The sequence below is a fragment of the Oncorhynchus clarkii genome, chromosome 15 (genome assembly GCF_045791955.1).
Source record: "Oncorhynchus clarkii lewisi isolate Uvic-CL-2024 chromosome 15, UVic_Ocla_1.0, whole genome shotgun sequence".
In the NCBI taxonomy this organism is placed as follows: Eukaryota; Metazoa; Chordata; class Actinopteri; order Salmoniformes; family Salmonidae; genus Oncorhynchus; species Oncorhynchus clarkii.
Window position 1 is genome coordinate 30,800,837 of NC_092161.1, and position 16,384 is coordinate 30,817,220.

The 16,384-nt window shown below is 41.1% G+C and overlaps 1 protein-coding gene and 1 non-coding gene across 2 annotated transcripts in view; both read right to left on the bottom strand.

Moving 5' to 3' along the window:
* Nucleotides 1-646: 646 nt before the first annotated feature.
* LOC139367202 (myosin VIIA and Rab interacting protein b) overlaps nucleotides 647-16,384 on the bottom strand; it is a 164,947-nt gene continuing 149,209 nt past the window's right edge. The window contains exons 13-17 of the mRNA XM_071105370.1: nucleotides 15,612-15,803; nucleotides 15,109-15,270; nucleotides 14,660-14,758; nucleotides 14,504-14,564; nucleotides 647-3,606 (exon numbers count right to left, since the gene is read on the bottom strand). Coding sequence (XP_070961471.1) covers nucleotides 3,566-3,606; nucleotides 14,504-14,564; nucleotides 14,660-14,758; nucleotides 15,109-15,270; nucleotides 15,612-15,803 — 555 coding nt within the window. The 3' untranslated portion in view covers nucleotides 647-3,565. The remainder of the gene's footprint in view (nucleotides 3,607-14,503; nucleotides 14,565-14,659; nucleotides 14,759-15,108; nucleotides 15,271-15,611; nucleotides 15,804-16,384) is intronic.
* trnaa-ugc (transfer RNA alanine (anticodon UGC)) lies at nucleotides 1,056-1,132 on the bottom strand. The gene has a single exon. It is a non-coding gene; the product is annotated as a tRNA-Ala (tRNA).

A 16,384-nucleotide genomic window follows, 5' to 3' on the forward strand; every position in this document is an offset into this window, starting at 1 on the left:
TGTCATTCTTTCTTTCTTTTCAAGGTTTGCTCTCAAGCCTACAGTATGTCTTAGTCTAGGGACCTCTAAACTGGCTGACCAGTTGTAGTCTGTATGGTACATACTGAGAAATGCAATCTATATTGATTAATAAATGAAGATAGTAACAGACTATGTTTTTGGTACATTGGTGCCGTGACCAATTATTGTTGAATAAAAAGCAGGAAGTCTAAAACGAGAAATATAAAGCTGCTCAAAATCTGAACCTTTCGGTGAATAAGCAGGTCAGTTTTTCTTACCATTGGTGAGGGATATTCTTTGTAACCTAAAGTAAGACCATACTTCATTAATCCCCAAAGGTTAGGAATGATAGGAAACTCCAGAGGTCATTCAGGTGCAAACTTTATTCAGTCAGTATTACACTTTTTCTCAATCAGAGCAATTTGGCACATAGAGAATCTGTATTTTTTGCGTCTTAATATTTTTTCCCCGACACATGATATGGACTGCAACAAACGATTGCGCATATGAGTGAATAGTCTATCAGAGGTGTGCAAAGTGAACTTCACTGCGGACTAGGAACATAGACAGCTGGCTGCCTCCCGCAGGCAACACAGAAGGATCAAGTTTATGATTGGGCAATTATCTTATGTCATATCCATTTTTTTTTTTACATATATATGGATATATATATATATTTATATATATATAAACAACTTAGGAGGTGAGATAAAATATATTTTTTTACAATAGAAAAATACAGGACATTGATAATAATGAACCCCTTGGCTGTGCTTCTCGAATTTTGTACATCTATTTAAAACCAGAAACATGCGTTGATACACAACACACATCCAGGAACAACGACGACATACAGGAAACAATATGCATAACCTGCAAAATGGGATCATAGGATGGATGGAAGGACTTACCAGTGGACAGTGTTCAAATATAATATAAATATAACAGAAGTCCATAGGTATGGGAATAACCTGTGTCACTAGCTCCGGTACAGGGCGTTACATATTATTCTTATTGTCGTTTATTAGACGCTCTTATCCAGAGCAACTTCATACTGGTCCCCCGTGGGAATTGAACCCACAACCCTAGCATTGCAAGTGTCATGCTCTACCAACTGAGCCACAACAGGACCCCCACCTGATAGGTGCGGCTTGAAGAAAGGTCAAGCTGCACGTAACAACCTGAACCAGCGCAAACGTCATACTATTTTACCTGTAATTACTAAGGAACAGAATCCCTCAACACTGTATTTCATCTCCTCTATATTAATATACTATCTAATATTTTCAATATAAAGACCAGGGCCTCTCAGAGTATCTCAAGAGTAGAAGTGCTGATCTAGGATCCATTTTGTGTTGTAGATCACAATGAATATGGTTACATGGACAGGGAAAGCCTGATCCTAGATCAGCACTCCTACTCTGAGACGCTGATAAAAAACAGGCCTGGCATTCCAGACTCTCCCCTTGGTCATTGGAGTAATACCAGACACTGCATCAACTGCTATTTATCACATCTCCCACGTTATCATGAATATGAATATCATCATCCCCATTAAAATCACACATTTTCCGACAATTAATGCAGGCATACATGTAAAGCACTTTGAAGAAGGAAACATGACACGGTTTCAGACTTAACTGATGAGAAAACCTTTCAGAGGAGGAGAATAAAGCCTAGGCCGGTTTCCGCCCACTTTGTTTTAGTGAAAAGAACTGCGTAATAATCAATCTTCAAAAGTACAAAAATAAAATCATGCTTTTCATGGCATTTTGTCATAAAGCCCAGTAGGCTTCATTATGTATAAATCTTTACAAGATATTTAACACAACGTACAATGAATTCTTGGAGCCATAGAGCACAGGAGAGAAATCAAAATGTATGCCAAATAAAGGCCACAAAGCTGAAACAAATGAAACATAAAAATAACAAGCAAAAAAATACATTTGACGTTTTTGTCATTTAGTAGACGCTCTTATCCAGAGAGACTTACAGTTAAGTGCATTGCTCTTCAGATAGCTAGTTGGGACAGCCAAATATCTCAGTCATAGTACATGTATTTTTCCTCAATAAAAAGTCGCTATCAGCAATGTCAGTGCTAGTAGGAAAATAAATCAGAGTGTGAGTATTAATTCACGCACAAATCGCCCTGTCCTTTAATCCTAGTTAATGTGTCAACCATCATCTGCAAGTTATGAACAGTCAGCAGTTCACACACCCGAGTATGCTACTGGGAAGACAGATATCAAGTAGATGGCCCTAGCTAGCAAAAAGACAGTACTAGACAACAGATAAAGACACACATTTTATGTATTACTCCTGGAGATATCAGGAGTCCTCTAGCTATAGAATGAAGCATATTCATTTAAAAAAAATACAGAACGGAGAAGATGTCATACAGAGATGTTTTTGTTTTTGTTAAGAAACGTGTCCATTTATTCTAATGTCGGGATTTCTTTCGGTTCATAAATGCTTTACATATACTTTATATAATAGGTAGACCATTTGTGTGATAAACATTTCATTATTTGTTCATGTAACTAAATATTTTGCCTTGCATTATTTTGGCCTTGGGTCTCTCCGGAGACAGATGCCAAAGTCTCACAACCGGTTATTTTGGCCTTACAAAACAGACATGACATAAACTGTCATTGTGTGGGCCGAGCAATGTAGTGAATCTTTCTCTAAACACGGTAACTACGCGCTAGAGTAACGAGCTCGTCTCAAAATCGCCCCCGTGAAAAGATTGAGGTGTGTTTACCTGTTACCTTCGTGTAAATGATTAATTAAAGGAACAGGAGAGGACGCCAGATGTTTTTTAAAGTGAACCTCTCATCCAAAATTCGAAAACGCGTCAGACCAGAGCGTCGTGAATGAGGATTGTTGTCTGCTAGTTCAAGGAAATGATTACGTTTGAGTCTGTACACAGAAATGATAATACAACAACAACATTGAACAGGTTCTGTAGGTGCTCGGCAATTCATCGTGACATTTCATCAGTGAGAGAAACAACAAGTAATATAAAACATGGTCCAGCCTCTTTTGGGACATTCATCACAGAAGTTTTCACATGGTTTTTCACATCTTCAAACACCTACAACACCCTTGCAAACAGTTAGAAAAAAAAAAAGACTGACAAGAGGTTTTCTTATTTTCTGTACAAGGACTTTGAAGTTAGGTCTTCTTTTGACAGTAGGACAGTGAGTTGTCTCGGCGAGGAGTGTTCGTTCGCTGATTTTAAGGCAGAGACACGTCGTCTATCAAACCACCCTGTTGTGGGCGTTGTGGTGTGGTAATTACAGTGAATGAGGCCCAGGGGTCTGATGGAGTAGGTTGGGACAGGGGTTGAATGAGTCGGTCCTGGGCTGGGGGAGGCAGGGAAGGGGGTCTGGAGATATTCATGGGGTGACTGGATGGGGCCGTGCCTGGCTGAGGAGAGCGCTGGGTGGGGTGCACAGGGCAGGTGTTGGCCCCTGCATAGCCCAAGGCAGACGCTGGATCAAGGCACTGGAGTGGAGAGACCCCGCGGGGCCCCTGAGGGACTCTTTGTGCTTTCTGTCTGTCGCTACGGATGAAGTGCTGTTACCTGCTGCTCAGACTCCTTATCTGGAGAAAAACAAGGAAATACATATAGAAATATATGACTTGAGCTATTCAGGTAGCTAAAGAGTGTATTCAATAGTCACAATGACAAATGAAGCTATTACACAGCATAACCATTAATGTAGTTTGCATTGCGTATACACTGAGTGTACAAAACATTAGGAACACCTTCCTAATATTGCCCCCCACACTTTGCCCTCAGAACAGCCTCAATACGTTGGTACATGGACTCTACAAGGTGTCAAAAGTGTTCCACAAGGATGCTGCCCCATGTGGACGCCAATGCCTCCCACAGTTGTGTCAAGTTGGCTGGATATTCTTTGGGTGGTGGACCATTCTTGATACACACGGGAAACTGTTGAGCGTAAAAAACACAGCAGCGTCGCAGTTTTTGACACACTCAAACCGGTGCGCCTGGCACCAACTACCATACCCAGTTGAAAGGCACAAATCTTTTGTCTTGCCCAGAGCACATATACACAATCCATGTCTCAATTGTCTCAAACCTGTCTTCTCCCCTTCATCTACACTGATTGAAATGGATTTAACAAGTGACATCAATACGGGATCATAGCTTTCACCTGGATTCACTTGGCCAATCTGTCACTTGGTAGGTGTTCCTAATATTTTGTATACTCAGTGTATCTGGTAATATCTATTCAGAATTGGGCATAAAATGTAGAAGTTCCCATCACTGAGAGAGAAACAGTAAAACATTAGTCCCTTAGTTAAATAATCATTACATGATGCTCTAGTCTGGGACTCACCCACAAACAGGACCAAGGCTCGCCTGCTGAGGAGTGACGGACACCATCCTAGCTGGAGGGGTGCTCTCATCTTTTCTATCAACATAGACAGGGCTCTAATTCCTCTAGCTCCACAATGGGATAGGGTGCTGTTAGCCAGCCTGCCAGCTTAGTGGAGTCTGCCCTTAGCACAGTCAGTGTAGTCAGCTCAGTTTTCCCCATTGAGACCGTGCCTGTGCCTCGATCTGGGTCTGACAAAATTAAACACACCTTAGCAATCCCACTGGAATAAAGACCTCCTCCATTCCTGTCATTATTGAAAGATATTGTGATCATACCTCACATCTCAAAATAGGACTACTTAATGTAAGATCCTTCATGAACTAATCACTGATTATAAACTTGATGTGATTTGGCCTGACTGAAACAGGGCTCAAGCCTGATGAATTTACTGGGTTAAATGAGGCCTCTCCTCCTGGTTACACTAGTGACAATATCCCCAGAGCATCACGCAAAGGCAGAGGTGTTGCTAACATTTATGACAACAAAAAAGGCTACATTTTCATCTTTTGAACTTCTAGTCATGAAATCTATGCAGCCTACTCAATAAATGTTTTATAGCTACTGTTTACAGGCCTTCTGGGCCGTGTACAGTGTTACTCACAAAGTTCCTTGAACGTCTATTGGGCCTCATAGTCATAGCAGATAATATTCACATTTTTGGTGACTTCAATATTCACAGAACTCCACAGACCCACTGCAAAAGGCTTTCGGAGCCATCATCAACTCAGTGGATTTTGTCCAACATGTCTCGGGACTTAGGCATAGCCACAGTCATACCCTGGATCTAGTTTAGTCCTGTGGAATAGATTTTGTGGATCTAAATGTTTTTCCTCATAATCCTGGACTATTGGGCCACCATTTTATTACATGTGCAATCAAATAATTAGCTTAGACCCTAGCCAAGGATTATCAAGAGCTGCGCTATAAATTCTCGGACAACGCAAAGATTCCTAGATGCCCTTGCAGATTCCCTCCACCTACCCAAGGATGTCAGAGTAGTAAAATCACCTAACTGAGAATATAAAAGTAACTTTGCGTAATACCCTGGATGCAGTCGCACCACTAAAAGCAAAACAAAATGAAATACAGAAAATATCAGAGCCCGGAAAGAAGCTTCCAGAAAATTGGATCGGAAATGTCACTCCACCAAATTGGAAGTCTTATGACTATCTTAGAAAGTGCAATATCAAAAAGCCCTCACTGCTGCTCAATCAGCCTACTTTTCAAACCTGATTGAAGAGAATAAAAACAATCCTAAATATATATTTGATACTTTTGCAAAGCTAACTAAAAAGCAGCATCCCCAAGTGAGGATGCGCTTCACTTCAGCAATGATGAATTCATAACTTTCTTCAATGAAAAGATCATGATCTTTAGTAAGCAAATTACAGACTCCTCTTTGAATAGGTGTAGTTATCCAAAGTCTGCACAGAACTGCCAGAACCTCAGATCAATGGAGACACCCAAGTTTTCGTCGACACATTTACAAAAAAAGTCAGGGCCTATAAATCTTCCAACTGCCTACTTATTTACTGAACATAATAAATGGCTCCCTATCCTTACGATGTGAACCAAAGTAACTTAAAGTGGCAGTAATAAAGCCTCTCCTGAGAAAGCCACACCTTGACCGCAATTGAGTGGTTTATTTATTTATTTATTTACTATCTACCTATATCATATATATATATATATATAATTTTTTTTTGTAGACCTCCACAAGTCTGGTTCATCCTTGGGAGCAATTTCCAAACGCCTGAAGGTACACGTTCATCTGTACAAACAATAGCATGCAAGTATAAACACCATGGGACCACGCAGCCTTCATACCGCTCAGGAAGGAGACACGTTCTGTCTCCTAGAGATGAATGTACTTTGGGGCGAAAACTGCAAATCACTCCCAGAACAACAGCAAAGGACCTTGTGAAGATGCTGGAGGAAACGGGTACAAAAGTATCTATATCCACATCAAAACGAGTCCTATATCGACATAACCTGAAAGGCCGCTCAGCAAGGAAGAAGCCACTGCTCCAAAACCGCCATAAAACTGCACATGGGGACAAAGATCGTACTTTTTGGAGAAATGTCCTCTGGTCTGATGAAACAAAAATAGAACTGTTTGGCCATAATGACCATCGTTATGTTCAGAGGGAAAAGGGGGAGGCTTGCAAGCCGAAGAACACCATCCCATCCGTGAAGCACGGGGTGGCAGCATCATGTTGTGGGGGTGCTTTGCTGCAGGAGGGACTGGTGCACTTCACAAAATAGATGGCATCATGAGGGAGGAAAATTATTTGGATATATTGAAGCAAGATCTCAAGACATCAGTCAGGAAGTTAAAGCTTGGTCGCAAATGGTCTTCCAAATGGACAATGACCCCAAGCATACTTCCAAAGTTGTGGCAAAATGGCTTAAGGACAACAAAGTCAAGGTATTGCAGTGGCCATCACAAAGCCCTGACTTCAATCCTATAAAAAATTTGTGGGCAGAACTGAAAAAGCGAGCAAGGAGGCCTACAAACCTGATTCAGTTACACCAGCTCGGTCAGGAGGAATGGGCCAAAATTCACCCAACTTATTGTGGGAAGCTTGTGTAAGGCTACCAGAAACGTTTGACCCAAGTTAAACAATTTAAAGGCAATGCTACCAAATACTAATTGAGTGTATGTAAACTTCTGACCCACTGGGAATGTGATGAAAGAAATAAAAGCAGAAATACATAATTCTCTCTGCTATTATTCTGACATTTCACATTCTTAAAATAGTGGTGATTCTAACTGACTTAAGACAAGGAATCTTTACTAGGATTAAATGTCAGGAATTGTGAAAAACTGAGTTTAAATGTATTTGACGAAGGTGTAAGTAAACTTCCGACTTAAACTGTGTAAAAAAAAAGCTCCAGTATGGTTTAAGACCCCATCATAGTACTGAGACCACACACCTGCCCTGTGCACCCCACCCAGCGCTCTCCTCAGCCAGGCACGGCCCCATCCAGTCACCCCATGAATATCTCCAGACCCCCTTCCCTGCCTCCCCCAGCCCAGGACCGACTCATTCAACCCCTGTCCCAACCTACTCCATCAGACCCCTGGGCCTCATTCACTGTAATTACCACACCACAACGCCCACAACAGGGTGGTTTGATAGACAACAAAAAAGGCTACATTTTCATCTTTTGAACTTCTAGTCATGAAATCTATGCAGCCTACTCAATAAATGTTTTATAGCTACTGTTTACAGGCCTTCTGGGCCGTGTACAGTGTTACTCACAAAGTTCCTTGAACGTCTATTGGGCCTCATAGTCATAGCAGATAATATTCACATTTTTGGTGACTTCAATATTCACAGAACTCCACAGACCCACTGCAAAAGGCTTTCGGAGCCATCATCAACTCAGTGGATTTTGTCCAACATGTCTCGGGACTTAGGCATAGCCACAGTCATACCCTGGATCTAGTTTAGTCCTGTGGAATAGATTTTGTGGATCTAAATGTTTTTCCTCATAATCCTGGACTATTGGGCCACCATTTTATTACATGTGCAATCAAATAATTAGCTTAGACCCTAGCCAAGGATTATCAAGAGCTGCGCTATAAATTCTCGGACAACGCAAAGATTCCTAGATGCCCTTGCAGATTCCCTCCACCTACCCAAGGATGTCAGAGTAGTAAAATCACCTAACTGAGAATATAAAAGTAACTTTGCGTAATACCCTGGATGCAGTCGCACCACTAAAAGCAAAACAAAATGAAATACAGAAAATATCAGAGCCCGGAAAGAAGCTTCCAGAAAATTGGATCGGAAATGTCACTCCACCAAATTGGAAGTCTTATGACTATCTTAGAAAGTGCAATATCAAAAAGCCCTCACTGCTGCTCAATCAGCCTACTTTTCAAACCTGATTGAAGAGAATAAAAACAATCCTAAATATATATTTGATACTTTTGCAAAGCTAACTAAAAAGCAGCATCCCCAAGTGAGGATGCGCTTCACTTCAGCAATGATGAATTCATAACTTTCTTCAATGAAAAGATCATGATCTTTAGTAAGCAAATTACAGACTCCTCTTTGAATAGGTGTAGTTATCCAAAGTCTGCACAGAACTGCCAGAACCTCAGATCAATGGAGACACCCAAGTTTTCGTCGACACATTTACAAAAAAAGTCAGGGCCTATAAATCTTCCAACTGCCTACTTATTTACTGAACATAATAAATGGCTCCCTATCCTTACGATGTGAACCAAAGTAACTTAAAGTGGCAGTAATAAAGCCTCTCCTGAGAAAGCCACACCTTGACCGCAATTGAGTGGTTTATTTATTTATTTATTTACTATCTACCTATATCGAATCTCCCATTCCTCAAATTTTGTAGTTGTTGAAAAAGCTGTTGCTGAGAAACTCACTATTTCCTGAAGACAAATGATGTACAGTTGAAGTCGGAAGTTTACATAGGAGTCATTAAAACTCGTTTTTCAACCACTCCACAAATTTCTTGTTAACTTCTTATGGCTGGGGGGCAGTAATTGAGTAGCTTGGATGAATAAGGTGCCCAGAGTAAACGGCCTGCTCCTCAGTCTCAGTTGCTAATATATGCATATTATTATTAGTATTGGATAGAGAACACTCTGAAGTTTCTAAAACTGTTTGAATGATGTCTGTGAGTATAACAGAACTTATATGACAGGCAAAAACCTGAGAAGAAATCCAAACAGGAAGTGAGAAATCTGAGGTTGGTAGCTTTTCAACACAGTTCCAATTGAAATCCCATTGAGATATAATGAAGTTGCACTTCCTAGGGCTTCCACTAGATGTGAACCGTCTATAGAAATGTGAATGAGGCTTCTACTGTGTTGTGGGACTGAATAAGAGCAGAATGAGCCATGAGTCTGGCAGTCAGCCATTTCCTGGTCACATGCATTCCACATTATATCCACTTGCTCCTCAAGACACAAAGGAATTCTATGGTTGGAACTTTATTGAAGATTTATGATAAGAACATCCTAATGATTGATTCTGTACTTAGTTTTAAATGTTTCTTCGACCTGTAATATAACTTTTTGAAGTTTTTGTCCGAAGTAACGCTCGACCAGAACGAGCGTTTGGATATGTATACCAAACGCGCTAACAAAAGGAGGTATTTGGACAAAAATAACGGACATTATCAAACAAAACAAACATTTATTGTGGACCTGGGATTCCTGGGAGTGCAGTCTGATGAAGATCATCAAATGTAAGGGAATATTTATCATGTCATTTCTGGTTTCTGTTGACTCCAACATGGCGGCTAATTTGACTATTGTTCTGAGCGCCGTCTCAGATTATTGCATGGTTTGCTTTTTCCGTAAAGTTTTTTTGAAATCTGACACAGCGGTTGCATTAAGGAGAGGTATATCTATAATTCCATGTGTATAACTTGTATTGTCATCTACAATTATGATGAGTATTTATGTTGAATCGATGTAGCTATGCAAAATCACTGGATGTTTTTGGAACTAGTAAACGTAATGCGCCAATGTAAATTCAGATTTTGATATCAATATGAACTTTATCAAACAAAACATACATGTATTGTGTAATATGAAGTCCTATGAGTGTCATCTGGTGATTCATTTTATCTCTATTTGTGCTTTTTGTGACTCTGGCTGGAAAATCTTTGGCTGGTAAAATGTGTGTGTTTTTCTGTGGCTTGGTGGTGACCTAACAATCGTTTGTGGTGCTTTTGCTGTAAAGCATATTTGAAATCGTACACTGTGGTGGGATTAACAACAAGATTAGCTTTAAAATGGTATAAGATACATGTATGTTTGAGGAATTATAATTATGAGATTTCTGTTGTTTTGAATTTGGCACCCTGCACTTTCACTGGCTGTTGTAATATCATCCCGTGAACGGGATTTCATCCCTAATTTCAGCCCTTTAACAAACAGCCCTTTAACTAATTTCAGCCCTTTATAGTTTTGGCGAGTCGGTTATGACATCTATTTTGTGCATGACACAAGTCATTTTTCCAACAATTTTATACAGACAGATTATTTCACTTATAATTCACTGTATCACAATTCCAATGGGTCAGAAGTTTACATACAATAAGTTGACTGTGCCTTTAAACAGCTTGGAAAATTCCAGAAAATGATGTCATGGCTTTAGAAGCTTCTGATAGGCTAATTGACATAATTTGAGTCAATTGGAGGTGTACCTGTGGATGTATTTCAAGGCCTACCTTCAAACTCAGTGCCTCTTTGCTTGACATCATGAGAAAATCAAAAGAAATCAGCCAAGACATCATAATTTTTTTTTGTAGACCTCCACAAGTCTGGTTCATCCTTGGGAGCAATTTCCAAACGCCTGAAGGTACACGTTCATCTGTACAAACAATAGCATGCAAGTATAAACACCATGGGACCACGCAGCCTTCATACCGCTCAGGAAGGAGACACGTTCTGTCTCCTAGAGATGAATGTACTTTGGGGCGAAAACTGCAAATCACTCCCAGAACAACAGCAAAGGACCTTGTGAAGATGCTGGAGGAAACGGGTACAAAAGTATCTATATCCACATCAAAACGAGTCCTATATCGACATAACCTGAAAGGCCGCTCAGCAAGGAAGAAGCCACTGCTCCAAAACCGCCATAAAACTGCACATGGGGACAAAGATCGTACTTTTTGGAGAAATGTCCTCTGGTCTGATGAAACAAAAATAGAACTGTTTGGCCATAATGACCATCGTTATGTTCAGAGGGAAAAGGGGGAGGCTTGCAAGCCGAAGAACACCATCCCATCCGTGAAGCACGGGGTGGCAGCATCATGTTGTGGGGGTGCTTTGCTGCAGGAGGGACTGGTGCACTTCACAAAATAGATGGCATCATGAGGGAGGAAAATTATTTGGATATATTGAAGCAAGATCTCAAGACATCAGTCAGGAAGTTAAAGCTTGGTCGCAAATGGTCTTCCAAATGGACAATGACCCCAAGCATACTTCCAAAGTTGTGGCAAAATGGCTTAAGGACAACAAAGTCAAGGTATTGCAGTGGCCATCACAAAGCCCTGACTTCAATCCTATAAAAAATTTGTGGGCAGAACTGAAAAAGCGAGCAAGGAGGCCTACAAACCTGATTCAGTTACACCAGCTCGGTCAGGAGGAATGGGCCAAAATTCACCCAACTTATTGTGGGAAGCTTGTGTAAGGCTACCAGAAACGTTTGACCCAAGTTAAACAATTTAAAGGCAATGCTACCAAATACTAATTGAGTGTATGTAAACTTCTGACCCACTGGGAATGTGATGAAAGAAATAAAAGCAGAAATACATAATTCTCTCTGCTATTATTCTGACATTTCACATTCTTAAAATAGTGGTGATTCTAACTGACTTAAGACAAGGAATCTTTACTAGGATTAAATGTCAGGAATTGTGAAAAACTGAGTTTAAATGTATTTGACGAAGGTGTAAGTAAACTTCCGACTTAAACTGTGTAAAAAAAAAGCTCCAGTATGGTTTAAGACCCCATCATAGTACTGAGACCACACTCGTGAAGGTGGTAAATTTCCTTTGTAATGGCGTCAGACCAAGGCTCTGCGTCTGTCGTTGTGCTACTAAACCTTAGTCCGGCTTTTAACACCAACCTTTTGAGTCAAGATCACTTTCACAGTCAAAAAGCTAGCCGAGATCTACCACTCAGATTTTTGGCTGGACTGACAATATTGTTATTCTCAGACCATATCATAGTTCAAAACTCGATCTTTGATAACAAAATAGATCAGTTGGTGTAGCACTTGCAATGCACTGCGGAACATAAATTGAAATAATTTTTAATTTTACTTTTATTTTTACTGTACCTGCCATCTGATGGTCATGGTGCTTTCAAGGCAACTGGGAACCCCCACCCCAAAAAAACAAAAACAAAGCTCAAATCAAGACGTCAATGATCTTTAGGTCGGAAAGTTTTCGACTTGGAATTCCAAGTTGGATGACCATTCAAAAAAAATTGGGATCTTGATTTTTTCTGAGTTCCCAACTCACTGAAGTCGGAAGTCGGAGATTTCCGAGTTCCCAATTGTTTTGAACATTCCTCCAGTGAGACTGACCAGAGAGGGTACACCTCTTCCACCCGATGGCGAAACTTGAGTCGCACCGCATCTGCCTCAGTCATGCTCAAAAGTTATGTTGTTCCTATGACCAGAGAAAGTGAAACATTCCTCTATATTAAAGTAGACACGACATGCTGCTAATAATAATAAAAATGCAGGGCTAATGATACACTTGGCTGCTCATTCATTGCAGCGCAAGTACGGAGAATCGCGTTTTATGTTTTGTAATAGTGTTGAACCGTGTTTTGAGCTATATAAAAACAAATGTGAACTCACTGATGAAGTTAATAAATGTTATATAGGCTAGTATAACACTTTGCTGTGGCTGGGGTCGTAGAAGCTCTATAGGTACGGTGATTTGAGCGATCCTATTGGCCAGCGCAGTAGGAGCACTCGGTTTAGCCACAGATATCCCGGGCTTCTGAATTAAGTGCACCTACCGCCTTCAGCGCAACACACCCCCCCCCCCCCCCCCCAAAAAAGAAGAGAAAATAAAGAAGGAGCGCAAGCCTTTATCGTTGGCGACCACTGTTGTTTTTTAGAGATTGGACACCCAAAATGGTCTACGCAGAAAAGTTTTTGCCTGGTTTAGATCTGATCTAAATCTGTGGGTCTTATCTAAATAAGTGTTCCTCAAGGTTCTGTTTTTTTTTAGGACTTTTGTTTTCACTATATACAGTGAGGGAAAAAAGTTTTTGATCCCCTGCTGATTTTGTATGTTTGCCCACTGACAAAGAAATGATCAGTCTATAATTTTAATGGTAGGTTTATTTGAACAGTGAGAGACAGAATAACAACAACAAAAATCCAGAGAAACGCATGTCAAAAATGTTATAAATTGATTTGCCAACTGATATTTACTCCTGAGGTGCTGACCTGTTGCACCCTCTATAACCACTGTGATTATTATTTGACCCTGCTGGTCATCTATGAACATTTGAACATCTTGAGGGATCTAACGTTAATGGCCCTGTATTCCTATAATTGCCACCGATACATCCAGAAGAGAAATCGCCAGCCCTCAGAGCCTTGTTCCTCTCGAGCTTTCTTCCTAGGTTCCTGCCTTTCTAGGGAGTTTTTCCTAGCCACTGTAATTCTACATCTGCATTGCTTGCTCTTTGGGGTTTTAGGCTGGGTTTTTGTAACAGCACTGTGTGACATCTACTGATGTAAAAAATGGCTTTACAAATACATTTGATTGATTGATTGTCTAATGAGTCTCTTTCAAAAGATGCACCGTCGACCCCTGTCTGAAATCAATGATTTATGACCATATGAGACTTCTTTGATTTAGCCTCTGTTGTGTTGTGTTTTACTTGGAAAGTAAGGCTAAAACAGAGTGATTTCATTGACCATGTGGAAAAGCTGCTTGTTGGTGTCAAAAAAAAAGAAAACCCTGATTAATAATGAATTAATTATTAACATGAAAAGAAGCGTGCCCCATTGGTTAATGGCGCAGCCGTCTCCTATTCTGTGTGCTCCTTCTCTCGTTCCTAATGGAACCTCTCTCTTTCCTTTCTACATCTTCCCTCTCTACCTGGTACACTTAGCCTGGCATCCATTCAACCTCTTCCTTTAGATCCAAATGTGATGTTAGTCTTCTAAGTGTGAACACAAAATCTTTCTGCCAAGCCAATGTCCGCACATGAAAAAAGGGTGCGTTATTCTGTGGAGCAGACAACATTGTGTTGCCACAGTGATGTCAGCCGCGATCGATTGCAACACGCACATCAAAGCGTAAAGAGGGTGTGAGTGTATTTTCAAACTCCTGAAAGGGGAAAAAAACTTCTCATTGTGACAGCGTGACATTACACAGTCTGAAAAACGTAGGATTTTATGAAGTGACAAAGTTTGGGTCTTTTTTGCGACCTGGTACTTTTTTCTATCATCAAGGGGAGCCAATCCTATAAACTCCATTTAACAGAGTAAATGGATTAAATAGAACATTTAACACTGTTCAACAGCAAAAGGTTTCCTTTGTGATCATTTCAACAAGTTGTCCGTTACCTTTGACCGGAGGGGCAGGTAGTTTTCTCCTCTGTTGGCGTGATGTGTCAAGGGTTTGAGGCTGCAGAGTGACAGATCAGTACGGTGAATACAGTGGCCAATATGAGGGTGTAGCTGTGTGTAATAATTGTCTGGTGGGAATATACTACAGTATACCGTAGGTTTTGGCTTGGAGAAGTTGGAGAAACGATTGCAGGCGGTGACATTCAGTCCAGCTGTTTTTAGAGATAATATCCTCTCCTCGATGTCTGATACCTGGAGGAGAAAGATTCCAAATGATTCTGAAAATAAAAACTACATTTGCTGTAGATGTAGTGTAGAGTAAATCAAGGCTCAGGTTAATTGAATTAATGAATGAATTAGGTTAATTTAGAAGACACCATTAGAATACAATTACACATTGCCACATTCTCTCCAGTCTCTACATTAAAACCTGCATTCTTACAGGACCATCAAACATTGGTTGCATTCCATCCCCAACACACTGCCACGTCATCAACTGCACAGTTGGGCAAGCATCACATCTGACCTGCGTCTGAAATGTAATCAGCATGGAATGCAGTCATAGAAACAACTGGGCGTTTGGATATGAATGGACCCCCTACCTGGAGCTCAGACTGCTGCACCTGGGCGGCAGCAGTGGCCACCTGGTCCTCCAGGAAGGCCAGGTCTCTGTCTGAGGTGCCACTGCTGATGCCTCGGGCCACCTTCTCCAGGTCCCCCAGTGCCCCCTCCAGGCCGTACACCGCCCCCGCAGCCATGTACACCTACAGGGACAAGTCACGTGTTACAGGAAAGGTCAATGGGCACAGGTGCTGAGCATAACAATGTTGGGGACCCACAGGGCTCTATCCTTGGGCCTTTCTTGTTTAGTCTTTACAGGTGGTAGTCACTATATGGTCATGCTAAGATGGACAAAAGTGGCTCAGATAGTGAGTTCAGATGTGCAAGTACACATATGCTATTTACTCTTTTTTTTATTTAGGGTTATGGTGGAGGTTAAGATAAGGATTAAGTTTAGGGTTTAGAAAGCGCTGCATTTGGTCCTTTCTAGCATGGCCAGATAGTGACCACCAACATCGAGATGTATGTAGGCACTGGGTCTTACGTTTTCCTCCATCTTGGTGAGTTTCTGGTCCAGCTTCCTGGTCTCTAAGTTGCTGAGGAAGGACTCAGACGCGCTCATGCACTCAGAGGGGGTGACACTATCGCCCCCCGCCTCACCAATCAGTTCCTCTGTGGCGTTGAGCACCTTCAGTACCTCTGTGGTGATACTGCACAGCGATGCGGCCGAGTACTTCTGCTCAACACACACACACGTGCACACACACACGTCAAGACACACACACACACACCACATACACACACAAAGACATGCCACATAGAAACAGACACACAACACACACAAAGATACAAGTCAGACACACACAGACACGAACATGACTATCATTAGTGGGTATAAACAAATATGGAACAGTCAAGAGGAGAGTCGTAACAGGGTCCAAGTAAGATGTTTACAGCATGGTCCTCAATGACACACAGAGCTTTTACACCTCCAATCAGTGCAGCGCAGCACACACACACACACACACACATCGTCACGACTCATGTCAACCTGCAAGGAGCAATCAGGTGGAGGACGAAGAGTGTGACGCTTCATGTGGAAGAGGAGGGGAGCTGTTGACCTTTATTACTAGATTCCAGGTCATGTTAGGGTTACCTAACAGAGTTACAATGACTGTATTTACATTTTCCTCTACCAAACCACTAGAAAAGTAGAAAATGTGAGAAAACACGATAAGTGAAAGTGCAGTCTCGAACCTACAAGACTAACAAACAACACCCCTGCTGTAAAGTACAAACAAGTACATCTGAATGGAT